The following is a 26,209-nucleotide window of genomic DNA, read 5'->3' on the forward strand; positions in this document are numbered from 1 at the left end:
TCCTACATAGTAATTGTTTGCCTTGGCTGTTGGTGATCCTGGGAAAAAGAAGGATGAGCTCATATGAAATAGGAGTTTTGGAATTATGCACATGGCCATCTGATCTGAGAAGGCCATATATTTCTTTTGGGCCTAGCTGCCTTCCAGCATTGCACTTCCAGGAGAATCAAACTGGAATGCAACTTTTACTTAACTGATTCAGGCCTGTTCTAACTCCAGGCCAAAAGACTTGACTAGATCAAGTATATGTCTTGAAGCATTACAATTTCTCATTGGGTCATTGTCCACTAAGGTAATAACTGGTTTATATAACTTTTAAAACTCTTGGTGGATTTGAAGGAGAGCGTACGTGTTCACATTCCTTTCAACAGAAAGAATAGGTTTGATTCAAGCTTTTTGCAGTAAACATTAATGAGAAGTTTATTAACTAATGAGAAGATTACTAACACTAAATGTAGAAGATGGGAGGGAAATCATGTAATGATTTAAAACAAAAGCACAACAGTCAAGAATGCTTTGGAATAAGAAGCGTGAGAAGATGCAGAATGTAAGTTTAGAAGAAGAGGTCATTCAAACACAGAGTTTACAAAAGGACTAAGTGCCCCACTTGCAAGCTAAAAATCCAGTACTGTAATTAGAAAAGAAGAAAACCAGACAGGAACATGTTGTCACTAAGATAAGGCAACAGAAAACTCAGAATAAGTTAATGTCAATAGGATTAAGCTGAGAGAGATACAAATGCATCTGGAGAAGAAGAAATCTTTGTGAGAAAGAAAGTCCATCAATGAGAGGAGAAGGGGACTGAAAGCAACACTGGCTGCAGAATGACTAAACTGCTCACATGCAATCCTAGCGAACACACACAAAGGAAAAGTTATGTTTTAATATCTAGGTAGTAATGGCAATCTTGTAGCTGTAAAGCAACAGGAAAAAACAGGTACAAAAATAACTTAAGCATTGAATTAGGTACAGACCAGCAGGCCTGGATTGCATGTAGCCCCAAGATCTTAAGGGAATTAGGTAGCAAATATATTACTTCACTTGCAGGATTTTTTTTAAAGCATGAAAAAATCCTAAGGAATCACCAAATAGTTGAGAGGAGGGAGAATGATGCTGATGATTGTAGTATTTGATTTACCAAGTGGTCAATTCCAAGTAAAATTTTCTCAACTAGGAGTAAAAACAAATAACCTATTTGATAGGACTAATTACGACTCATGAACTATGAAGAGCATGAGTATAGAAATACTGCCAGACAAAATGTTTGCAATTACTCCAGGCAGGTGAAACAACAGACATGAGATGTAAATGAAAAATCAGATTAGTATCTTTAAAAGTCTGTGTTGCAGAAATGAAGTTGTCTAGGATCTGAGTGTTGTCAGTGATTCTGACTTGGGCTGGATGCAACATTAAACAGTGAAATAAGTTGGGGGCGAGTATTTAGTGTTCTCTGGTCTGGTTTCTCAACAATCTGGGAAAGCTAAAAACAGTGAATTTGCAGATGATAATAAATTAGGAGAAATGGCAAATACCATTAAGGTGTGGAAAGTACTACAAAAAGAGATCATGTTTGTTTTATGTTGGCCCATGTTTGAATGCAGCAATCTCTTGCAGCTCTTTTCTTCATGGTTGCTGAATTGTGTTGTGATCAAAACAGACCGATCGCTTACACTGGAAAATACTTCCTTAAAGTTAATATAGTTTTATGTGACTTAAATGCAAAGAGTCAACAGCATCATTAAACTGGGTAGTTCTAGAGATTTCTGGAAAGCATTCTGTGAGTCACATATTAACAACTCCAGAGTTGGAGCATCATAATGAGCATCATAAACTGATGCTCAGGGATTAAATGAACCATGGGAGCAGACTAAATCTTGGAAATTAATATATAGACTTACTCTCTGCTGCTGTCTGTGGTAGAAGACACTGTGGCATGTAGAAATAACAGTGCCATCAAGAAAAAAGCAGCAGTTTTAGAAAATGTGATGCTGTAGAACCTGAGTTCCAGGATTATAAGCAGGCTGCTAGTCTCAACAGACAATATAAAGCATGAGTCTTAGGTGTGTTTGTAGAGTGAACTAAGGTTACAAGTTTTCTTCAGCACTTCAGTTGATTCTTAGATCCTGATTTCTTCTGTTCAGTATGGAGGCAAGAGAAAACCAAAGGTGAGGAGAGATCCTGCAGCCATGCTGCTGAGAATCATTGCTGAGATCATTCCTAAGAAATTGTTGTTCTTAGAGACAGATGAGGAACGTGCCCATCCTGGCTGTCCTGTAGTTTTTGAATGCATATATATCTGGTGTATATATATATCCCATACTCCTGCTGTAGAGCAGAGAAGAACCTGGACAAAAAGCTAGAGAGCAATGTGAACCGGTATTTCAGAACTGTAGAAGCTTCTTACCTCAGTATTTAGAAGCATTCCTCTGTGGGGCTGATATGAACTAGGAGAAATTTCAGTTCTGGAGCAGACCACCTTTTCTGTTTGAGTAAGTCCATTATATCTTTAAATGCTTTGTACCAATCATGGATTTTCACGCTTTTAAATGTTAAGGTGAATAAAAATCTCCCTTTTCTGCACAAAAGCATGCTCTGCTATTTTTCTTTGCTGCAGCAGTGATGAGCAGCGGAGTCTCAAAATGCTTAAATAATGAAGTGCAGGCATTTAACTGTAATTAAACAGTGGCACAATTTACTCACTGGTGGTTAATTGTCCTAAAAGTCTGTAAATTGAGAACAGCTATTTTTGTTAAAGATATACCCTAGTTCACACAGCATAACCTATAACCTGTGCTTGGTAAGAGAGCAGAATAGATGGATCACAGTGGTTCCTTTGAGATTGATAAGCTGAGATCAGTCAGTTGCACAGAAGGGGAAGTGTGAGCTTTTTTGCTTGGGACACTTGTAATTGGACTGAATGAGGCACTATGAAAAGGGAAGTATTGAATTAGCCCCTGAGGGAGCTGAGTAATATGACCTCATAGGACTTTCCTTTTGTCATGTGCAACTAGCACAGTCTAAAGTAGTGGCATAATGAGTTACTTTGGCTGTCAGAGAACTGGGGGACCAATGTCTCCAAAGTTATTAATCAACTGAACAGGCATTGTGAGCACTAGCAGGTCATGATTCCAACCTGCCTCAGCTGTGGTGTGGAGGGCTGCAGTTGTCTTTGCCAGTTCAGTCTTTAGTCTCTGCTGAGGCTTGGGGTAACAGAGCCTGAGGTACAAATTCCCACAGTTTGTGGTCTGTGTGTGGCTGTCCATTGAAACTGAGACCTCAATTTTTTTCATATCCATTGGAAGTGAAAAATTATTTTGGTCATTGTCAGGATGCAACTGGATTGAAACCTGCAATCCTGTAAAGAAATGCCTGGAGAATGGTGTACAGCTACCAGGAGTAAGGGAGAAAGAGAAAACTAGACTCTTGTATAACTGGAAATAATGACTGGCAGACTTGTCTGATACAGCCCAGTAGTAATTTAGCTACACAGACAGAACTCTTCTTCTGGTAAATGAAGGTTTTAATGAATCACATGTAACCAGTCAAGGATCCTGCTTTTCCAAGTGTCTGCAGATATTAAAATGCAGAAATGCCTCTGCATCTTGGTTGCCATCCGTTCACAAGAACATGCTGTACATAGTGTTTCGTTTAGCAAGTTTATCCAGCCCTTTTAGAGGTGAAGGCTAAACTTGTTTTTCGTTTTCCCCCTTATCCACTTCAAACATCATTAGTCTGAATAGGCAGTAAATATGTCATCTTGCTTTGGCAGTAATTAGGGGAAACCAAACTGCAAGCTTTGCCTATTAGCCCTAGATTAATTCAATCCAAGTTGTTTTCTTCAAATGCTGCAGATTATAGGGGTGGGAATCTGGGTCCAGCCTCATGGGAGCTGTCCAGTGATTAAAGGAAATCCGTGGTTACAGGCTTGGCTGTCCACTAGCACAAAATGTGAATTTCATGGAACATGACGGCACCATGAGAACTTGCCAGACGTATTTTTTTTCTTTGACCGCTCCACATACTTGTTTGCTTCCCTCCACAGCTGCCCCATAAAGTTGGCTGTACCTGCCTGCTTTCTCCCTGTAGTAAGATACATCTGTGTGAGTACTCTGGGAGAGGCACCTGGTCTGTTAACTGTGGGGATCTTCAGAAATGGACAAACCTTCTGTCAAGTGTGCAGCAAGTTTAAGCCAAATGTCGTGAGTGTATTTGATGCTGCAGCGGCTGGGACATAGATGATTTCAGTTAAGAAATGACTGCCACACAAGGGTGTTGGTCAGTTGGTGACACTGCTGGTCAGAGATGATAACAGAGAATGGATTTTCCTGACTTTTGTTCCACAGGGAGAAAAAGAAAGACTACCTCCCTTTTCTTCCCACCTCCCTCCTTTACATGGAAACGCTTGATAACAACCCTGTGACTCCATGAGGCGTGGTGGTAATATGAGAAATCACTTGGACCACACACACCCTTCACAAGAGCCTGTGGCCTACTTAGGCTTTCACGGCTGCAAAGACTGGAACAGCCTCAAACTTGCCATCAGCTCCCTTTTTCCTCTTCCCCACAGAGTAATGCAGCAGGCTAGTAGAAAAGTCTAGAAAGTTTTTCTCTTTCTAGGCACTTGGAGCTGGACAGCCCTTTTTCACTTAGGGAAATTATATGTTTGTGCTAAATGGCAAATTGAGCTGTTGGCAATTTGGAGAACTGGATGGCTAAAGAGGAAAAAAGGGGATGGAGTCTTGCAATGGTTTCCTGAATCCAATCCAGTGCATTTCAGGAGTGGCTGAAAGTCAGTGCCCTTGGACTGTTTGGCTGGCCTCTGTCCAGTTTCCACCAACGCAGCTGGCACCAACTGATCCCCTGGTTACTGTTCTCATTGGCAAGGCCACGTGTTAGCTGGGCTGAGGACACTTTGCTTCCGTTTTAGCCGTAGATGGCCTCTCAGGAGCTTGCTGCTAGTTGCTTAGCTGTGCTTTTCTTGTTCTTTGGATCCAACATCACTCTGTATGGTGGTTGATAGATCATTTTTATCAGTGAGAAGTTGCCTAACCTGCAGTGTTTTCAAAGGAGCTGGATCTGAAAATCAGTCTGAACACATTCATTGTAGACAAGTGGAGGTAGAAAGGAAGCCAGATAAGGGAAGAGGGAAATTGTGTGTCATGATGATATTAGTGAGGGTGGGATTGAAGGCGAGGAGGAGGAAGGTCAAAAACAACCACAGAAACCCAAAACAAACAAAAACCCACTACATTTTGACTGCAACATTTTTCTGACAGCATCTGTCAGAATCCGTCAATACCAGAAAGCCATACTGAATTCCAGCAAGCCCCCCTTAGAGCGGAGCTGGTCTTGTGCTGTGGTGATGGAGGTATAATTCCTAGATAGCTAGGTTTTCTGAATATTCATTTTATAGTCACTTGTGATTGTTTGCTTTTCAAGGGCAGTAAATGAAGCTAGGAGTGCTCCAGGGAGTTCTTTGTAAATGAGCAAAGATGGGGGGGTGGCAGCAGGTCTGTGAATCTGTGAAAAACAGGCAGAGTCATGGTCACCCAATGTGAAAAGCAACAAGTACTCTTTGTTCTTGCTTGCTGCCCTAGACGGTGGGGGGGGGCGTGTAAAGTGCTAACGTGCCTCGTTTGAATTCTTATTCTGTCAGGGTGCTCTCTGGCAGGTTTCTTCCAACCTGCAGGCAGCCTCTGCATGGTCCAGCTACCTCAACTATGAAACACGTTTACAACAGCAGTGGAGAAGTAAACTCTCAACCAGCAACAAGTCTATCAACAGATGGGGGGGAAATAACAAGCACAGAGTCTCCAGAGGCCCTTTGGACCAACTTATGCTGATGTCAGCATGTCAAGGGAGCCTGCCTGTATTGGCCTGAGGGGTACATTTGCAGTGGTGCTGTGTGTGGAAATGGAAAGCACATATCTAAATACTGGGCTGTTGTACTGTGTATAGTTAATGGGACACTCGTGCAACAGCTGTTGCTGCTGTGTTTAAAAATTTGTCATCCCAGCTCCGTGATACTAACTGATCCTAGAGATCCCTTTAATTTTATTTTTATTAAGAGTTCTTTATATTTCTAGAGCTCTTAATCGGAGACGTCAACAGCAGTGTAATCTAAATGATTCTTGAATCGCAGACAAACCCTACGCATGCTCTGAGTGCTCCTTCCATCCGGCATGGGTGTAACAGCCCCACCTCATACACACACAGTCAAAGGACTGAAGGCAGCAATTTATCCTATTAGGTCTTTCTCATCAGCATACATTTTTTTCTTAAAAAAAACTTCTTTGTGCAAGATCTTGGACTATTTCCCTGCTCTCCACCCCTCCAGAGACACATGAGGGAAGTTCCACCATGGGAAACTGGATAAAAGTTTGAGGAGTAGATAGCGGAGAACAATCATGCTCTGAGGGAACAAGGAGGGGACCAGAGGTGATCTAACATATCTGTGACCTTTAGGATAGCAGCTGTGATGGCATTTCAAGTTGTGTAAACACTATCCATCTGTAGGTATTGTGTAACCGTACCTAGGACACATTATCTTAGCTAGAATCTTGTAGCAAGCAACAGTGAAGTAGCAGGGGTTGCAGTTGACATCATGTGTTTACACTAGTGAAGTCAGGGGAAGACTCAGACCATCTGAGTGACCTTACTGAGCTAAGCTGGCAGGTGGAGTGACAGCAAGAAAAAGCCACTTGTTGTCAGGCTGCAGCCAAAACGCGTAGGAAGGGGTCATTGTTTTGTTTTGCTTTGTTTTGAGCTCTGTACATGGCGCGAGGGTCAGCACACCACCTAAGAATCACAGCAGTTAAAGTAGCTGTAGCACTGATGGCTTTGCCCTTCTCTTGCTCTCTCAGGATGTCTTGCTACTGAGTCAGTTTATCCGTTCTGATGGAGGGATGCTGCCACGAAGGGTCACAGGCCTCTGTTTGGAGGAGCACAAGAAGATTGCTGTCTGTGTGCAGATGGCTCACCGTGCAGGTACCTAGCCTCCTCCTGAGACAGCCCCTTACTGTGGGGTACCCATAGAGAACCCCTTGAGAGAGGTCTCCCTCCCAAATTAGTATAGCTCAGTGAGATGTCATTGTCCCGTCACCTAGCAAACTCATTATGGTCCAAGTGCTGGGACAGGATGATGGACCAGACACTGTTTGTTCCACTTGCTATGTGTCATGGCTCCTGCCTTGGCAGCAGACATTTATCCCTGTAGATGAGTCTGCTGTTGCAGAAAGATCTGGGAAGTGGGTCAGTCTCTAGTAACTAATGATCAAATACCAGCTTCTGAAACTGATTTAGCATAAGCTTGGCCTACCCCATTAATAACGTGCAGCTGTCTACTACCTGCCATGTGAAGACTTTTTTGCTTTACCCTGGGAGTGAGACCCAGGTTGACACAGTTGGAGTATTGTGCTGATCTTTATGCCTGGTACCTGAGTTGTATTCAAGTTAAATGGACTGAGAATAGTCAGATTCCATCTCCAGGATGAACACCAGTGCCCTATGTCCTCTCAAAAAGCCCCTTCGATGAGCCCAAGTGGCTGTGTCTTTGGTGTGTATTTCCTCTCTACATCCAGCAGAACCTCCTAGCTTCTCTTTGGCCTGGGGTGCAGGTTCAGCAATTACCAAAGATAAAAAAATACCCTTTCTACTGTACTTGAGTTTTTGCTGTGCTGCCCCAGTAGGGACCTGGGTTGCCTGGCTTACAAGGTGTAATGTAACTTCTGGATGCTATAGAGGCAAGGAGGCACTGCAAAGTATTCTCATGCCTGCCTTTTTCTGTTTCAGGTTTGTTGCCAAACCACAGGCCTCCACTTCCTGAAGGACATATTCCCAAGAAACCCAAGCTCAACAGGTGAACAGTCTTGTCATTCCATATCTCTCTTTTTTTCAGGAATAGATTGGAAGAGGAAAAGCAGTTCCTGATAACTGGGTAAAACATGTCTTAGGCAACAAGGCTCATAAAGAGTACTCATAGCATTTTGAAAAAGGAAGGTCTGTCACAATATTCTTGTCAGTCTTTTAAGGACAAACCACATCTCATTCAAACCATTTATCCACACAGGATTAAAACTGCCGCACGTGTTGGAGTCTGCCCACCCTTCCTCCGCAGTCGCCTTCTCATCACCAACACTCAGTAGGGCAGTCACGGAAGGATGCCACAGAGATGGAGTCACAGCATCACAGAGTAGTTGAGGTTGGAAGGGGCCTCTGGAGATCAGCTAGTCCCCTGCTCAAGTAGGGTCACCTAGAGCAGGTTACCCAGGACTATGTCCAGTAAGGTTTTGAATATCTCCAAGGATGGACTTTCCACAGTTTCTCTGGGCAGCTTGTTCCAGAGAACCATCTTCATAGTGAGACAGTGTTTTCTTATGTTCAGATGGAGTTTCTTGTGTTTCAGTTTGTGCCCATTGCCTCGTCCTTTCACTGGGCACCACTGGGAAGAGCTTGGCTCTGACTTCTTTACGCCCTCCCTTCAGGTATTTATAAACATTGGTAAGACATCCCCGCAAGCCTTCTTTTCCTCAGACTGACCAGTCTTTTCTCTCTCAGCCTTGCGGTGCCTGGCCCCCGACAGCAGGAGGGTGCCCAGGAAGGGGTACCAGCAGTGAGTGGGGACCTGAGCAGCCAGCAAGGGCCCATCACAAGCCTGTTCCACTCTGCCCCATCCCCATTTCCCCCAGTCAGCGATTCGCCCTCTGCCTGCCCTTCCTGTCTAACAGGGTCTCTTCCCCCTCTTGGGCCTGAATGGCCCCTGGCCTTTGGTGGGTGAATGGAAAGCCTCCGGTACTGTGCTGGGTGCTCAGAGGTGCTAATCCCCTGTTTATGACCTCACACTCTGTTTCCATGGGGATGTCAGAGCGGTTTATGAACCTCGCATTATAGCAAGCGGTGGGGTTACCAGAGGCCATGGGGCTGTTGCTGGGAGAGCTTAGACTGCAGGGCTGGGGGCAGCTGGAGACTCCTGCATTTCAGGTCTGGCTCTCTGCAGTGGAGTCTTGAGGCAGGCTCTTGGAAATGTCCCTTGCATACTGGCAGGCTGTGCACTGGGTATCAGTGAGGATCAAATTAGAGGACGCTACATTTGATGCAGACCTGTAGCCATCAGATATTTCAGCTCTGAAAACTGCTTCTTTCCTGTGTCTTAGAAGTCTTTGGGATTCTTTAGTAGTTGTGTCTTATCTAGCAGCTGTGGGGTGGAGCACATTATCTAGTTAGCATTCACATAGCAACCCTGCACATAGCAGGTTGAGACAGGAAATAGTAAATCCTGTATTTTGCTGGAATCACACCAGGATTCCAGATCTAATGCCCTGACTCTTATAAATTGTTCCATAGACTCTTAGTGAGAACAAAGAACAGATACCTGTGGATATGTTCTGAATGCAAGTAGGTGTGCTACACCTCTAAAATTAAGATATTTAAACTGGGTTAGTGTCCAGTCCCTACCTATCATATTGCTAGTCCCTCCCTACACAACTCTTGCTTTTCTCCTCCCAGCAAGGGAACGTAGCAAGCAGGGTGGAAGAAGCGTTTAGAAAAAGAGAGCAGAACTGTTGCTGAGGAGATGGAACAGCATTGAAGGAGGCAGGCTTTGGGGACTGGGTGGAGACAAGAGAATCAGATCATGAAATTGTGTTGAAAGTTTTGGTGATGGGGCTGGAACTAAACAAATGAGTCCCAGAGCCAGGACAGGGTGTACGGGTACTTCAGGAGTACCCTCCTTTGTCCCTCATGATAGTGTCTTCTCAGCCTGGTGGAAGGGGAAAGCTCTGCATGTTGGAGCTTTGCAAAATCTTGGCCATTGTGGTTCTGTGAGAGTTTTGACTGCACGTACCCCCACCTGTGCTTCCCGTATTGCTCTCTGGAACAGTAGCTGGCACCACATAAGGCAGGAGATGTAAATTGCTTCCTTCCTCTAGTCTGAAGGGTACCTACATGCTGAAGACATTCAGCCCTTATTTTGGGGATGACCCTAGAGCTTTTGTCAAAAGTTTCCCATATAAATGACTTGTCCAAACTTACCTTGTCTTTGCTTCTGTACTTCTTTTTAAAGCTTTCTCTAAGTCTGTAGTAATTTGGGAAGCACTCAGCCAGTGGTGCTGCCAAATGCAAGTGAGCTGGTAGGGGAAGACAGGGACAGAATTGGGCTGGGACTTTTGAGTGGAACAAGCTGCCTTGTTCAGTGCCATAAGAACATGACCAGGTCATCCTCTAATCCTGTCTGGTGTAATCGAAGGGCTGTGCACCTAATTTAGCCTGTCCCTTCACTGTGTTTGTGTCTGCTGGGTTTTTAAGTGTCAAGTCCATGAAGGGATGAACAGGATGTACAGACAGCCTATCACAGCAGGCAGTACGTTGCACAGTTAAGTAACGTATTTTCCAAATCCTTGAGCTTCAGCTCTTCTTGAGGTCACTGTATTGTCTGCTCTAGTAGTTTTCACCTCTCTGCTTAAATGAGAGGTAACAATGCTTTTTTGTACTGCTGCTGTAGCCCTGGGAATGCCAATGGGGAGAAACTGAGGTGCCCCATAATATGCTTTGGCTCCTTGTTAAAGCTCTTCCAAGACAGGGACACAGGTAATATATGTTCCATATAATACCAGTTTAACCAGCCCTTGTGCACTCCAGCTCTGCATGCAGTGATGCCTTTGTCTGTGCTCCATTTAGAGTGGGTCTACTTTGAGTGTGGTGTTGAAATATGCTTTTCTGCATGCCATCCCCTCCAAAATAGCCCTCACCAGCCACACTTCAGGAGCAGGCTGAAGTGCCCATGTTGTAGATGCTGGAGCTGTTGAATTGCCACCAGCTGCTTGAGGGACCTTTAACTTGATCTGTGAAGGAACCAGAGATCCTGGCACAGCAGCTTGCCCATTGCTGTGCACGGATGCTTGCAAAGGTGAAAGAGGCATCTCTTGCTTGGCTCTGCAGCAGTGTCATCCTTGTTGGTCAAAAGAAAGTAGTCATGAGGAAACAAGCCAGTGAACAGAAATGGAGACAGACTTGTATCAGGGCTGCAAACTGAGATGGATAGTTCTCACAGGTGGCTAGTAGCATCCAGTATACTGAGACTTTAGTCCATTCCCAGTCACGTGTCCTCTGTTTCTGCTGTCTCTCCCCCTCGCTCATCTGCACTTACTCACTCGCCATCAGGAGCTTGCATGGCACATGGAAGAAAGTTTTGCATACAGGAGACACAGTTCTTGCTATACTCTTCTAAAATAGGAAGGTGCAAGATGAAAAGAATAGACAGAGCACTGCAGAGGCATATAGTCTGTCTCAAGACTGTGACAATAAGCTTTGCCCTGCTGAAGGACAGCATTTCTTTCAGTCTTATTTTGTGTCCCTCACTCCTCCTGCCCAGAAGTTCCTCTCATTGCCCCCCTGTAAGTAGCCTGTTGTCTAACTCTTCACTCTGAATTGAGAAATCTTTCACTTTTTTAAAGGAGGGACTTCTGACAACTCACTGTCTACTCCAGATGTTATGCCACATACTTCTGTGAGAATTCCTACCATCTGTGGACAGAAAATCTTACACTGAGCTGAAGAATGTTTTGCTGATGGTAGAGCTCTTTACATGAGACTACACCATCATCTCTTAGAGTGGCAGGACCAAGATGAAAGCCTAAGCTAACCTTAGGGACTGATTCCTCTCTCACCACCTGAGACTGAAGTTCAGAGATTCATTGTGGGGCGTGTAACTTAAAGTAGGAGTCAGAGCCCAGCACCTCTACTATAATACAGACCTGAGGATTCACTTACTGCGTGTAGACTCTGTGGATGTTCTGTAGATTCAACAGCAGCAACACCTGCCTCAGAAGTCTGGCAGATTATTTCATCTGGATGAGCAATCCCTCTCCTTTTTCTCCAGTCTTGCAAAGTTCTGGTTGATGCTACCTTTGGACAGGCTTCTTCCAAGGTTGTGTCAGTATTTTTGAGAGCAGCTTCATCTGCTGCTGAAAAAGGGACAAACCAGCCTGATGAAAGACTGCTTTGTCTCTCTTCTTTGCCCCTGAGATGATGTACAGGCCAGCTGCATAGGAGGAGCTCTATGGTTCCTGGGCAAAGGTGCTAAGTAACTACATTAAGAAGGGCTGAGGAGGTGTGTTAATGTATACTTTTGAGAGCACCAGAAAAGCTGCTCCTCAGTTTTTCCTTGGCTGCACTTGTGGCTGTCTTGGCCAGAATGTTTGGCCTATGTCACAATCATGCCATTTAAAGTGATCCTGCTTCAAATACAAAATGTCAGGCATGCACTGGCTATCACCTAGCTGAGATTAAAATGTAACATGCCACTGTACAGAACTATCGGCAAACTGACGCGTATTAACAAAGGTCAGGGTGCTGCCCTGCCATTGATCTGGTGATGTGAAGTGTGGGTTTATCATCGGGAACCCCTCTGCCTGCTCTGCCCCTCCAGAAGGTGCTCTTCTGGTGCTTACTCAATGATGTTTTCCAAAAAGCAGAATCCCTGTTCTGTTTTCTGAAGTGGTTTTATTGTCTCCATTGTACAAACTTTGGACATTGCCTCCTACATGCCCCAGATGTCTCTGCAGAGAGGTAAGAATTTCCCTGCTTTGCACTGGGTCACTTGGCAGGTGGTCTCCCCTTACCCACCCCATCTCCTGATCCTGATCGTACTACTGGAATGCAAGAGGAAGAGCAGAATGCTTTGGGAAGTAGTGGCCTACATATCCCACCTTGTTCTTGGTCATCCAACTGTCTTAGCACAGTATGAGATCACCCATCCAGGATGTAATGTAACGTAGAGGAGGAGACTGGGAACTGCAGAAGAAGGTATAACATGAAAGTGAAATGTCTGTTTGAGCCAAGCTATGTGGTCCTGGGGTGGTAGGAGACATGTGAGAACACCTTGTAGTCAGAATTCAACTGGGGAGCATTCCACAGCTCTCTTCTACCCCCTGTAGTTGGGACACCATTGAGGTGAGACTTACCATGCTATTTCTTATTTCTTGGACTTTAGTTCTTTGCCTTTTTTTTTCTGCATGATTTGTTTTTGACAGCAATTGCTCATGAATGTTATCACTTAACTGCTTTACTAGCTTTAGTGGGTGCTTTTGAAGAAATACGGCCATTGGAGTACCCACAGCATCCATAAACTCTTGAATCTACTGTCCTCCCCCTCTCTTCCTTGTCATTTGTCTGCAGAACTTGGACATGGAAAACCAATGAAATTTACCCCCTATCAATGCAGAATTACTCCCCACAGTTCATTTTCTCATGTTTGGCCCAGTCTGTGGCTTTTACTGTTTCCAAGGGATGATTCCACATGCAAATTTGTCTTGCAGCCAAGGATTGTTCCCTCATCCTCAGCCTGAATTCTCCCTTTCATAACTTCCTGCTGTTATTTCTGCATCCATTTGTGCTCCAGCCTGGCATATTCCAGTTAAGTGCTGCAGAAACAAAATATTTTCACTAGCCCATGAGGCTGAGGAAGTTCTCAGGGATTTCAGCAGCACCATGCAGAGTGACAGACTGTTCTCATATTCCAGATTCGTATGTGTGCAGGCCACCACACACCAGAACCATTTGGGAAACAGTCAAGCACAGCTGCAGGTCAAACTTCTATCCTTGCTTTCAGGAATGGAAACCTGAACAGCTCAGCAGTTTTCTTTCCAGCATGGAGGTTGTCACATGGATAGCATGGACTAACAGTCTACCCAGAACAGTCACTGAGTTCAGGCCAGCATCTAGATGCTCTCTTAATGTGAATATAGCACTCATTTTCTTCTGGCAGGTCCAAAACATTGGTTAAAGCACAACACTCTGAAGTTGTTCCCTTTCCAAAAGGACTAAGGGATGTCACAGGTTCCCCAAGTCCAGGCTCTGTCAGCAAGAGATGCTGTAGATTATGGAGTACTTGATTTTGAGTGCTCAGCTTCCTACTGGAAGAACAGAACTTGGCACAGATAATACCCAAGTCAATCCCTCCTCCATTACCTGAACTGGAGAAGTTTCTATGTGTTAGGGAAGAGGCAGGTTCCATATGAACTCCTCATGAATTACAGAGTTCTCAGGCTCTGTGGACACTTCTCATCCCTGGGAGCAGAATCTGGTTTCACTGCTATCAGCATTTAACTCCAGCAGCATGTGGTTTCTCTCATCTGCATGGAAACCGTGCTGTGCAGAGCATATGAATTCAAAGCAAAGAGCCAGAGCGGCTGCAGGTGAGCAAAGCCAAGAGGGTGTCATGGGAAGGGATGTGGCAGGGAGGAGGCAGTCTTGCCAGCACTTTGATCGAGTGCTTCCTGCAGTCTGTAACCCTCTGCCTTCTGCTCTTAATCCAAACAAAAGCCAGATTGAAAAAGTTTAGTGAGGGTTCAGAAGTTCAGCCTTGAACGGCACCAGCATGGCCTTTGCTTGGGCTGTGTGTAGGACTGCAGTTGCCCCATGGGTAGGTCATTTCCCTTACCCAGCACGTGGAAGGCCCATGCCTGCTCCTAGGTATTGAATGGCAGCCTCTGAGTGGGAAGGCTTAGAGGCCCTTCTGCTCACTGAATAAAATCCATGGAAATGGACTTCCACGTGCCACAGAGATTTTAAGCGATTGCAATGACTGCAGGTGACTAACCACAGTGATTTCCATCCTGTTTATACCTTGCCTTTTCCCATCAGGGAAATCCCACCAGGATTCCCATCACGCTTTACCCAAACTAGTAATTTGTGCAGCTGGAGTCTAGGGATTCTGGTTGTTGACCAGGATCCTACCATACTGAAGGAGGCAAGCAGAGCCCTGAGGTGAGTTGCCAGTCACCAAGATTGGCAGTTCTGTCCCACTTTGTCCAGAGTGAGAGCTTTGCACACTGAGATAACAGGTTAGGAGACCGCAGACCAGCTGCATTTGGCATCCACATGGAGGCTCTGTCCTGACAACCCTCAGCTGGTTGAGAAAATTCAGACCATCTGCCAGTGTGTGTTTGCAGGTTATTGTAAAAACTCCCCGAGACAAACCGTGTGGTTGGATACAATTGAAAGTTGGGTGAATTGGCTAGAAAAGGGGATGTACTACCTTACATGGACAGCCGAGTTTGCAGAAAGTCCTCTCTGCTGGGCTTTGAAGCTCTAATATGTGAGTTTTGCGGATTGTTTTTACTCTCAAGAAAAAAAAAAAATCTGTCTGTGAAACAGTAGGAACTGGGGTTAGTCAAAGAGGAAGAGGAACTTTGTAGACTGACTGCTACCAGGCATCAGGCTTTTGCCACTGCTGAATCAAGGTAAAAAAAAAAAAAAAAAAAAAAAAAATAAAGACACAGCAAACAAAACAGGACAAGTTTGAGTTTGGGACAAAGCAAGTATTAAAAGTGCTAAAAGCAAATGTGCTCCAGGAAGGGAAAGCGTCCAAATGTCTGTTTCAGCTAACAATGAAAAGCCCCAGCCTGCAGTCCCCAAAGGAAGCCAAAAGCCTGGACCAGAGGGCTGGATTAGACCTGCTCAAAAGAGAAATAACAAAAGCTTTAAAATCAGGCCATTACTAAATCCTCCTTCCTATGCAGAACTGGGGTGTGCACTTCCAGCCCCCACACAGAAACAGAGGGTTTTCTTAAAAAGCCACTGCCTGTCTAAACCTGCATACAGCATTGATGTGTATCTCACATTCACACATTCACTTCTATCCCAGTGAGATCATTTATTATCATGGGAGCACTTTACTGTAAGCGTGTGGACACGTGACCAGAACTGCACTTGACACATTGATGCATTAAAACAATTTGGGATTTTTTTCTTCCTTTACTGTAAGTGCAGTCTTGCAATATCAAAACTTGCACTACAGACCTCCCCCTGCAGCAAGGGAAATATGAAAAGAAGGACCTAGCCCCATGTGCCTGTCAAATACCCCTACAGCTTCTCCGAAAGGAGCTGCTTTGCCATGGTTCTTTGCCAGATTCCAAACTGGGGACCTGTATTTGGACTCTCCGAACTCCCCGTGTATGTGAAATTAGAGACAGGAGAGTCTCCAACTTCCTGTCCTGATAATGTTATGTAAGGGATTCCACCAATGCACTACCATAACATTAAAGGTCAAAAGGGACTAATTCAATGCATGCATAGGAGAACAAGTGGCTGGATCTTGCTCTATGCTGTCTACCAAATTCCTCCTCCTGTTGTTTCTAGGTGTTTTAACTATCATAAACTCCTCAAAGCAAAAGCAAAGCATTTTGGAAGTGGCTTCATTTCAGTGGCAGGAACCTCCAAATGTGGTTCATTTTTCAAATTGTGTTGTTCAGGAGGAAGAAAAGTGCTAGGAAAATGGGCTGCTGTTATACAGTCTGTAGCTGCCTAGCATAGCAAGCTTTCTTTGTAGTTCTCAGGAATATGCCAAATGCCTTCAAACAAATGCATTACATGGTCTCTGTCCAAAGTTCTTAATATCTCAAGTTTGCACGATGCAAATAAAAGGTAACAAAGCTGTTTGAGGAGAGGATGACTGATTGAGGTTACATCAAGACCACGGGATTACTCAACGGAGGCATGCAAACATTGCTGGACAAAGTTTATCAGTCTGTTCCAAATTCTAATTTGTTGGAGCATTGTTTGTGCAGATTATGCTAGGGTTTTACTTCGGATCTTTATTGTCTGAAAAGACTCCTCTTTCTCTAAGGACCACTATTCCCCTCTCTACTGGTAGCAAAAGATTTAAAGCCTAACAAAACTCCAGGCCACCCAGCCACAGGGTAAGATTTCCAGTAACTGATTCTGGATCTGAAATCCCCTGCCTGTTTGCAAAGCCAAGTCTAAAACTTCAAATGGTAAAAAGCAGAGGATATTTGCCAGACATTGGTCTTCACAGAGGTTTGTAGTTGTGATGATAATTCCATTCTAGTACCTCTTACATTGTAGGTTCTGACTTCCCGCACCAGCAAGCTGCAATAGTATTGTACAGAGAATACTAAAGCAAATTTGGACATATGAAAATGCAAGATTAGGCCAGAAACCCATCCCATGCAGAAGAAATAACCGATTATCCACTGAAATTAAATGAATAGCTTTTTAGAGGACTTTATTTCTCACAGAGTTTAGCCTTTGTAATTAGTTTACCTTATTGAGGCCAGCTGTTGAAATAACACCTCCCATAGAGGCCGGATGCATTCAGTCTTGGAGTTGCAATGAAGGGATTTGGCACTCCAGTTTAGCTACAGGTGGACAACTTGCCAGCAGCCTGGAGACTATACCTGATTTGTTTCGCAGGACTGGATGTCAAGCAGGTGCCAGAGGGTTCAGTACAGAGGTGCAACTTAGAAGTTCCAAAACAAACAAAAATTCCTTTCCAGTGGTCCCTTCTGAATTGAGGGAGCTCTGCTCACGATTATTCCTTTTATAGAGAGGCATGTGGGGAGGCAAAGGCTACCATGCCTGCTTCTGCTTCAGTCAGAACCTTTTCTCAGGGATTAGTCTCAAACTGAAATGTGTTTGTGTTGTTTTGACAGGTATCTGACCCGCTGGTCTGTCAGATCTGCAAAGCCCATCTGGAGGAGGGGCCCTAAGTGGTGCAAAAAACCCATGCCAGTCGGACACCCTTTGCTGAAGGATAATGTCAAATATACACACAAGCCTCTCTATTTAAACCACTAGTGGCCAGAACTGGCACAGACAATAAGCACAGCTATTTTCCACTGTCCTGCTTTTTTTGCAAGTTTGTGAGTATATCTCCAATTTTCTTACTCCAAAACTGTCATTAGTACTCTATATTGTCTCCAGTGAATGAGCTGCGATCTGCTCCTCTAGGAGAATACAAGGTTCAGCAAAGCAAAGTTCAGTGTGCAGAATGATTTGGAGAAAGCAGGAGGCAAAGACTTTTACCTCAAAGCCAGAAAAGATCTGAAGGCTTTTGTTTTGTTATGGTCCACAGCTGGGTTTGGAAAAGAATGTTTCCTTCTTTTTCCAGCAGTGAATGGTGATTGTCCATAAATGTGTGTTTCAACTCAGATTTGCCTTGTATGGGCTTTTATACCTGTGATACTGATGGAGGAAAAAGTCTCCTGCAGCGCTGTGTTTCTTTGGCAGTAACAGAAATTGTTAATGACTACTGAAATTAACTTTTTTTATAACCTGTACTATCTGTAATTTCCAGCAGAACACCTGTGGCAGTAGCAGACAGGCATGTGTGTGTCTTATATTTCCCTTTAAGGATTCCTGGCTTGTGCTTCACTCCTGGATCTAGCAAATACAACATGTTAACATCCTTGATGACTTGGCCTGTTTTTTCCCCTTGCAAATATATTTGCCACAAGTATGTCCTGTCAGTGATATGGCTGCTTCCTGGGATAGTTTGGGGCTGATAGATGTGCATAATTTTCCATCCTGTAACTAAAAGGTGGCACCGTTTCTCTCCCTGTCCAGTACATGTATGCACCTTCCACCTACTGACCACTGCTAATTGAGAAATGCTACTTACGGGCCTGGTGTGAAAAGCTCATTAAATTTTTCAGGGTCATTCTTGCTTTGGCTCCATTTTTTTGATACTTATCTGGGGGCTACAAATCAACGCAGCTTTTTTTATGTATTACTATGCCACTTAACTTTGTACTGCTTTCATCAGATTCATCTGCTAATGCCTATTGGCATGGACAGGAGCAAAGGGTAAGGATAAACCCATATTACCCAGGAAATCAAATTGGATTATAATGGTTCTTTTTAGCCTTACTTTGTGAAATGCAAGCCCTACATTCAGCCCCTTGAGCTGGCCAAGATCTTTTTGCTTTGGGAGACAGAGCCAAGACTTCATTAACTACTGAGATAAAATCTCTGGCTGACCATCTCTATTTTATGAAGCTTTGAAATCCACAGCCCTTCAGAAAGGAAAAGATTTTTCTTTCTTCTATGTACAGAAATTACTATGTCTTCTAGCCCAGGTAGCTCTGCTTAGTGAGTTTTACTAATGGAAAAGTCACTGGATTAAACCATTGCCTTGAGATGAACCTGAATGAGCACATTTTGCAAAAGACCAGGTGATGCTCACAGTTAATTTTTTTCTACAGTTCAGTGCCATGAGCTGGAAAGACCCTTCTAATTTTGGTGAAACCTAGCATCTGAAAACCAAAATACTCTCCTCACTTCAATATGCCTTTCTGGAGTTCAGGGCTTAGTAGAGATTCCTTCGAGTATTAGCTTTCTACTCGGACTCCAAGGCAGAAACTATTTTTGTTTGTCATACATGGGTGACTGCAGGTGTTCATTTCTGTTGTCTCCAAATGAGTTTTTGTGTAAGCATGGTGCCTTTGTAATGAGACAGATGGCCTAGGATTGATTTCTGACGTAGGGCTTTGGCCGTCATGGAAGAAAATGCCATGTGTTACTATGTAAAGGTTCTGTAGTGACACATTACAGGGAGTTCAATCTGGAGTTGAGGGAGGATTACAGTGAAGTCCTAGGAGAAGAATCGGGGCCAGAATCCAGGCACAAAAGAAAGAATCCTGCTCAAAGTGCAGAGGTTTCACACATTTATTAGAACAAGCAGTAAAAAAAAATCTCCTAAGTATAAAATCTAAATGTTCTCAAGTCCTCATCCCAGACAGGAGAGTCACAGCATGAAGGGCAGATCTAAGTTCTTCTCGCCAGTGCCAAAGTAGACGTAGCCATATTGCTTGGACATTGGGACATGGTAGAATGTCAGTCCCAGCCACAGCAAGCTCCGCAGCACCACCACAGTGCCTCCCTTCTCTAGCTGGGCAGTCCAGGAGCCTGTGCAAGAACATGTGCTAATGAGTCACTGCAAAGGAGAAGGAGACAGCGTTCCTGGAGCAAGCTGTTGCTAAGCTGGGAGGATTGCGGTCAGTTCTGCCTGACCGCTTCACAGTGCACTGAAGTTTGTGACACCCTGAAAAGAGGGAAATCAGGGAGACCAGAAACCTTGATACCCTTTCTTCTTTTGTCAATTTAGTATTACAGGCTGCCCTCATTTCCACATGTCTGCATCTAGTTTCACACAGAAGCATATTCCCATGGCTATGGTGGCAATGTCATATGTCACAGGAAGGGACCCCTGGAGCTCCAGACTTGTATACTTGATCCCTAGGAGAGGCTACAGCTATTCTTGTCTGCTTCTGAGTGGGCAGCAGTTACTTTAACAAGCTCTATCACCTACTTGGCCTAGCTAATAGCTATAAAGAGCCAAGACTAGCTATAGCAATCCTGTATAGGTATGAAATTTCTTAAAATAAACTTGTAGCATTAGTAGTAGGAAGAATAAGAAGGTGCTTTCCTGCTCCAGGGAAGACTGGTTTCCCTGATGCAGTGGCTGGAAAAGAAGAAGAAGAGAAAGTGAAAGGCAGGGTATTTCCTATCTCAAGAGAAATTTACAGAAAAGGTTAATTTTCTTCAGTCTTTCTTGGCTCCACCATTGAAAAGGATGTGCGTGGTAGGGGCAAAGGGATTAGTTTCCGCATTAATTTTGCTTTGGCTCTGCAGTGGAGGTTCAGAGCCAGTGTGAAAATGCAATTTCTCCTGGATGCAAGGAGCTCTGAGCCACTGAGTATTTGTTTTGCTGTCTGACACGACAGCCTGGGAACAATGCTGGAGGGGAGGGGCTGGACTGTCATCTTGGATTCAATGCCAGAGGGCAAGGAGCTGCCAGGAGAAGAAAATACAAGCTTCAGCACCAAATCAGTAATGCCTAGAGGGCACTGTAGGGAAGAAGGTTGCTGCTGAATCTCCATGTAAAAGTAAAAGCAGCAGGCCCAAATAAAAAAAAATGCAGTTGGAGCTGTCAGACTATTACTGGCCTAGAGTAAAGCAGTCAGCCTATCGGTACCCAAAGCCAAAACCTGCCAATTCCAGAGAAAGCAGAAAGCCCATAATGTGTTGGGCCAGTTAGATGGTATTCATCCTTGTAGATAATTTTAGGCTCATCAATTTATGCTATGACTCATGCTTACTCATGTCATGGTTAGCCTGGGGAAGGGCTTCTGTGATTGCTGTCAGCTGCCAGTCCTCCCCCTCCCACTACCTTCTGACTCTTGTCCAATTTTAGTCACACCCGACAAAGGGCTGAAGGGCTTTAACACTGCAAGTTCCTAAAACAGGTCTCCATAGGACATGGCCCACGGGTTGACTGCAGCTCCTGAAGCTATTTGTTTGGTCTGATAGCGGCTGCGAGGAAGCGCAGGCTGGTTGGCTCACCTGGCAGCCAGGAGGCAGCACCTAGCTGGGCAATGGGTGTTTGTGCAGCTTTGGGCTTGTGCATGCTCGCTTGCAGTACATGTAGTCTCTTATGCAGTTCATGGCAAACTACAGTAGTTGAGGACTTGAGGGAGGAGGGAAGTTGAGGGGAAATGTATCTATGGTGACTGCAGAATCAGAAAGGAACAACACAATTCAAAGCCCTGTAAAACGAGGTGTCACGAGCTGTGCTGCTCACCTGTTACTTATCTCTTCTGTTTGTCTTTCTGTACTTTTCAAGGGTTTCTTGGCCACCATTGTTCCCCCTGTCTCCTTCCACAGGTTTGTTATACCATAATATGCACAACATAAGTCCTGTGTCATGTTTGATCTGTTACCTTTCAAAGTACCCTCTCCAGTTATGTGCAACCATGGAACTAAATGAACAGCAAGAATGGCTACCTTCCGTGACTGACTTCCTAACAAACTGACTCTGGCTGCAGGATAGAAGTACAAAGACGACATTCACAGTCTTTAAAGACTCAGGAGATTTCTGCACTGGAGAGCTTACTTCTAACTCACTCAGTTGAATGTTTGCACTAAAGACAAGCAGCTGGAATCGCAGTAAAGCAAAGCACTACTTAACATAGGCCAGGATCAGTACAGGTGTGTGCCATCTTTCACCTTTCTTGCACTGTGACATTCTTTGCACAGGTCCTAGTTAAAGCATGAGCTACTGTCTTCACAAGCAGTGGTTTCACATACACAGCAAGCCCAACCTCCCATGCAGTCTCTCCGGTGCCACTCATATGGACACAAACTGGATTGAATCTTTGTCATACTTGGAGTAAATACACATATTATGGTTCAGCCACTGGGATTACAAATTCTGACTGACTGGGTCTCTGACAAAATCTGCATGTTCTTAAGAAACTTTACTACTTGGACAGCATGGAAACCCAGATGAAGAACACCACTACAAGGCAGATCATCTGGTGGCTGAAGCACTACAGCCATCTGCTGTCAAAGGACAAGCTCTCAAACAGTTTCTGAACTTGCCTCTACAAGTTTTCAGCATCTGCTAGTGGCAGTAGCTTGACTATGCACATGGGCATTGAGAAAGAAGTGGCATGCAAATAGATCTGAATGTAATTGTGACAAATAACTTTTTCCATTTTTCCTTGGAACACTGAACTGGCTTTGCATTCAGTGCAGGGTTCTTCCACCTTGAACTTGCAGAAATTATCTGCAAGCTCTTCATCCAAATACTGGTGGTTCTTGCAGCAGCTTTATACGTTGGTTTGCAGGGGGGAACTGTAAACTTTTGGAAGAGTTTCTCTAACAAGAATATAATGAAATGAGGAACTCTTATTATCTTTGATTTAGGACCAAAGATGGAGAGATGGACTCTCTCCTGTGAGAAGCACATCTGTCAAAGATAGGACTGTGCCTTGCCTTGCTGGGTGGTGAAAGCCTTTAGGGATTATTCCATTTGCTAATGCCTCCCAACATACTGAAAGCAACCAGCAGCCTATGTACATGTGATAGCCTGTGTATATATGTTCACATACACAGATGAACCTTTTGCCCCAAACAACTTACAAAGAATAAAAAGAAATGCCTGGAGCGTAACAAGTGGGAAAGGTGAGAAGCAAAACAAGGATATTGATGCTCTCAGGAACTGTATCTGGATTCAGACTTTATTTTGTTGGATAAATTTGCAGAGAAGGGAGAGTAAATCAAGTTCAGCTTGATTAAATCCCTGTATCTATGCTCTGGGGCAATACACTACATGGATTCATGATCTCAGAACATTTACCTAGTGTCACACAGGATTATGAGTTTTTTCAGAGTATTCATCAGCAGTTAACTGCTGATCAAAGGAACTTCAATTGCACCTTCACACCTGTCAGAAATGGACAGATGTAATTGAAGACAGCTCCATTCACTTTTATGCTAGACCTCTGAAGGCTGTGATGAGCAGCTGCTTCATTTCCCTACTGTAAAGTCTTGGAAAGCTTATACTTTCCAGCTCTTCTCTGATCCTTGATTCTTCATCTAGGTCTATGCAAATATGGACAATAAAGTTTTGCTGATGCTGTGCAAGTCTTCCTGTGAAATGAGGACCTGAACAAAACAAGCAGGTTACTTAAGGGCAATCCCAACTGGACCAATGCAACATAGGTTGAGGACAGGAAAAATTATAAGAAACTGCGTGAAACTGCAAAGTCATTTTCACCTCAGATCCTGTTTTCAGCCAGAATGATGATTAATGATAGAGCTGCTCTTTATTCTGCAGAGCCAAACAGCAGCACCACCACCACTTTCTATCTTTTACTAACCAGATCACTGGGGACATTTTTCTAACCTATCAAAGGTGTTTTATTCAGTACACTTTTCCAGGCTGGACTTTTGCAACACACAAAACCCGTTCAGAAGCTGTATTTGATACACAATGCTGACGTCTGCCTTCTAGGAAGACACCACATTAAAGTTCTGGAACCTATCTGCTTATTTTGGTCTTTAAAGGAAGAAATTAGGGCCCATTATCTCAGTACTTTTTTTTTCCATACCTCACCACATTAGCAGCATTTGAGGAAATGGTCCAGAAAACAAAATTAATATGTGAACTCATGAGACACGGAGAAAGTTGTTCTCCTTGAAAGATCCAAGACAATTGTATTCTCTTCCATCATTGCTCAAATCTCACAATCTTCAAACAACAACATGCTTTTTTAGGCCCACCTTTCTTGTAGGAGTTTGAAATAATGTCATAAACCACTCTAAAAGTACTTAGTAGCTAATGAACAGTATGAAGTAATAACTTAAAATTAATATGCCTTTCCTCCTTCAAAAGAAAGCCTTAGAAATGCATATAATAATACAATATCAAAAGAGGAGAATTATGAAAATTAAATGCTGATTTTAGCCTTTTTTTTTTTTTAACTTCCTTGCTATTACAAATGGCTTTTAGAGTAAAATCATTGCATAGGTATGTGTAGGTCTGTATTACTATAAAAATGCAGAAGCATGATGCTGGGTTCAAATCCTTGCTAACATTGGCTCAGAATATCCCATGGCAGTCCCTGTGCCTGTCATTGCCCCTGTGTCAGACAACATGTCTCTTACTGGCAGGCTGGGAAGCTCAGAGCATCAGTCTGTAAGGTACACCAAGACTCCTGGATAAAAATTGTCTGGAAAAAAATTTAAGATTATTATTATTTTCATTGGAAGGAATACAACTAGAACTAGGAGAGAGCAAGTAAAAGCTGGCTTTCTTAGAGTTAAATACTGATTTTCATTTGCATCTACATGTGAACTGTAGCCTCTATTGTCCCTAAATCACGCAGCAGAGTTAACCTCACTCGTCACGTAAAGCTCACTGAGGTGCAGGGAACTGGAGGTCATTCCTCTCACGCTAGAGATTTCTCACAGTAACACTGCTCTGGTGAGGTTTCCATTCTTCAAAATACATTTTTTTAAAAAGCAAGTTAATTCTTAAGCTGCACCCAGCAAACCTAAGGAAGCCAAGCACTGTCTGTGCCGAAACTATTGCCTGTTGCTGCTCCAGAAGGGAAGGGAGGGAGCTGCTGTGTGGGAGGAAAGAGCATGGGAAAAATATCCGCTGGATGAAGATCTGGAGCTTCCTATTCCCTCTTTGGATAAGGCTACAGCCTCCACCCCTCCAAACACAGGCAGGAATTCTGAGGAGTTCCGTACATCTTTCCCAAACAAGAAAGTGCTTTGAAGATCCTGATGGTCACCCAGTGTTAAACCACTGCCTTTTTTATGGCCCTTCAACAGCTGCCAGGACACCAGGGCTGAATTTCAAAAGTCAACCTCCTTCTCAGCTTCTTCTTCCTTTCCAGTCGCCAACAGAAATCCCTGTCTCATCCCCCATGCCTGTCTCAGCTACGGGTTGAATCTAGTAATTCACAGAGGCAATAGGGTACGTGAGACATTAGCTTTTAGACAAAAGCCTTTTAAGAGGCCTGTTTGCAGAAGAACTTTCCTGCCGTAACTGGTCCACTTTCAGTATGACCTCTCATAACATTGCTGCTTTGGAGGTGATTCAGCAATGCTTCATTTCAGCACAGGCTTGAGAAGAAACAGCTTTAAAAGCTAGACAGCCTGATACAGAGGCTCCATGTCGCAAAAGCTGACAGAGGGTCATAAAAGTGACATTATCAATTCATCTTCAAGGGCGGAAATGTCTCAAGGGAAAAGCAGCTACAGCATGGTTGCACTTACCATTGACACTATGTGCTGCCAGAAGAGCAGGTTATAACATACCTTGCTGCAGTCAGTCCTGAGTGAGAGTGAAGTACTGAGTTACAGGACAAATATTAACACCCAGAGAGGGGCAAGAAAGCCGTTTCCCTTTGCAAAAGCAACTGCTGCTTGGCTGCATGACCCCAAGCACTTAGCTCTGAGAAAGCCATACTACACCCATGGGATTTAGCTTCCATTTCCCTCAAACAGAAAATCCTACACTGAGAAGAGCTTCCTACTTCTCATTTGCTGTCTGTAGGGAACAAAGACAAATTGCAAAACAGAGCAGCTGTAAGGAAAGGTCACTGTGCTCTGGCTCTCAACAAATTTTGCCACACGGACATTTCATGCACAGCCTACCAGCCATAAGGACACATCTAAACACTCTTATGTGGGGCTCAAACTCTTTCATGCCACTTACTGGCTGCAAACTAAATCTTTTTCATTTGCTTGACACACCACCTGCACCCCATATGTTAACACTGCTGTCAATATTTCCAATTCCCCATATAACTATTTAATAACAATTAAATAAAAACACAGACTGATTGCAGGTTCAGTACTATTTTAAAAAGACACCAGAGCCAGGAACACACAGCTTACAAACAGTCAGATGCTGCCAAGCAGCTCTTGCGGTCCTAATGCCTGCCACGTCGTTGACACACAAATACAGCCATGCCCAAACCTCAAAGTAAAATGATGATACTTCTGAGGCTTTTTCTCTCCATTATCCTCTCCAACAGGGGACACCTCTGCAGCACAAATTATTAAGACAGGCCTGGGCCTTTCACTTACACACAAAGTACCTGTTTCCTGC

At 43.9% G+C, this 26,209-nt stretch overlaps 2 protein-coding genes across 2 annotated transcripts in view; one reads left to right on the plus strand and one right to left on the minus strand.

The window, feature by feature from the left end:
- MRPS18A (mitochondrial ribosomal protein S18A) overlaps positions 1-17,771 on the plus strand; it is a 21,727-nt gene extending 3,956 nt beyond the window's left edge. Inside the window, exons 4-6 of the mRNA XM_010293432.1 lie at positions 6,864-6,987; positions 7,792-7,858; positions 17,451-17,771. Of these exons, the coding sequence (XP_010291734.1) occupies positions 6,864-6,987; positions 7,792-7,858; positions 17,451-17,595 (336 nt within the window). The 3' untranslated portion in view covers positions 17,596-17,771. The remainder of the gene's footprint in view (positions 1-6,863; positions 6,988-7,791; positions 7,859-17,450) is intronic.
- Positions 17,772-19,450: 1,679 nt separating this feature from the next.
- The window catches only part of RSPH9 (radial spoke head 9 homolog (Chlamydomonas)), a gene marked incomplete at its 5' end in the record, with an annotated part of 18,478 nt that continues 11,719 nt past the window's right edge, over positions 19,451-26,209 (minus strand). The window contains one exon of the mRNA XM_010293433.1: positions 19,451-19,704. Within this exon, the coding sequence (XP_010291735.1) occupies positions 19,544-19,704 (161 nt within the window). The remainder of the gene's footprint in view (positions 19,705-26,209) is intronic.

Source organism: Phaethon lepturus, unplaced genomic scaffold, assembly GCF_000687285.1.
Source record: "Phaethon lepturus isolate BGI_N335 unplaced genomic scaffold, ASM68728v1 scaffold9098, whole genome shotgun sequence".
NCBI lineage: Eukaryota > Metazoa > Chordata > Aves > Phaethontiformes > Phaethontidae > Phaethon > Phaethon lepturus.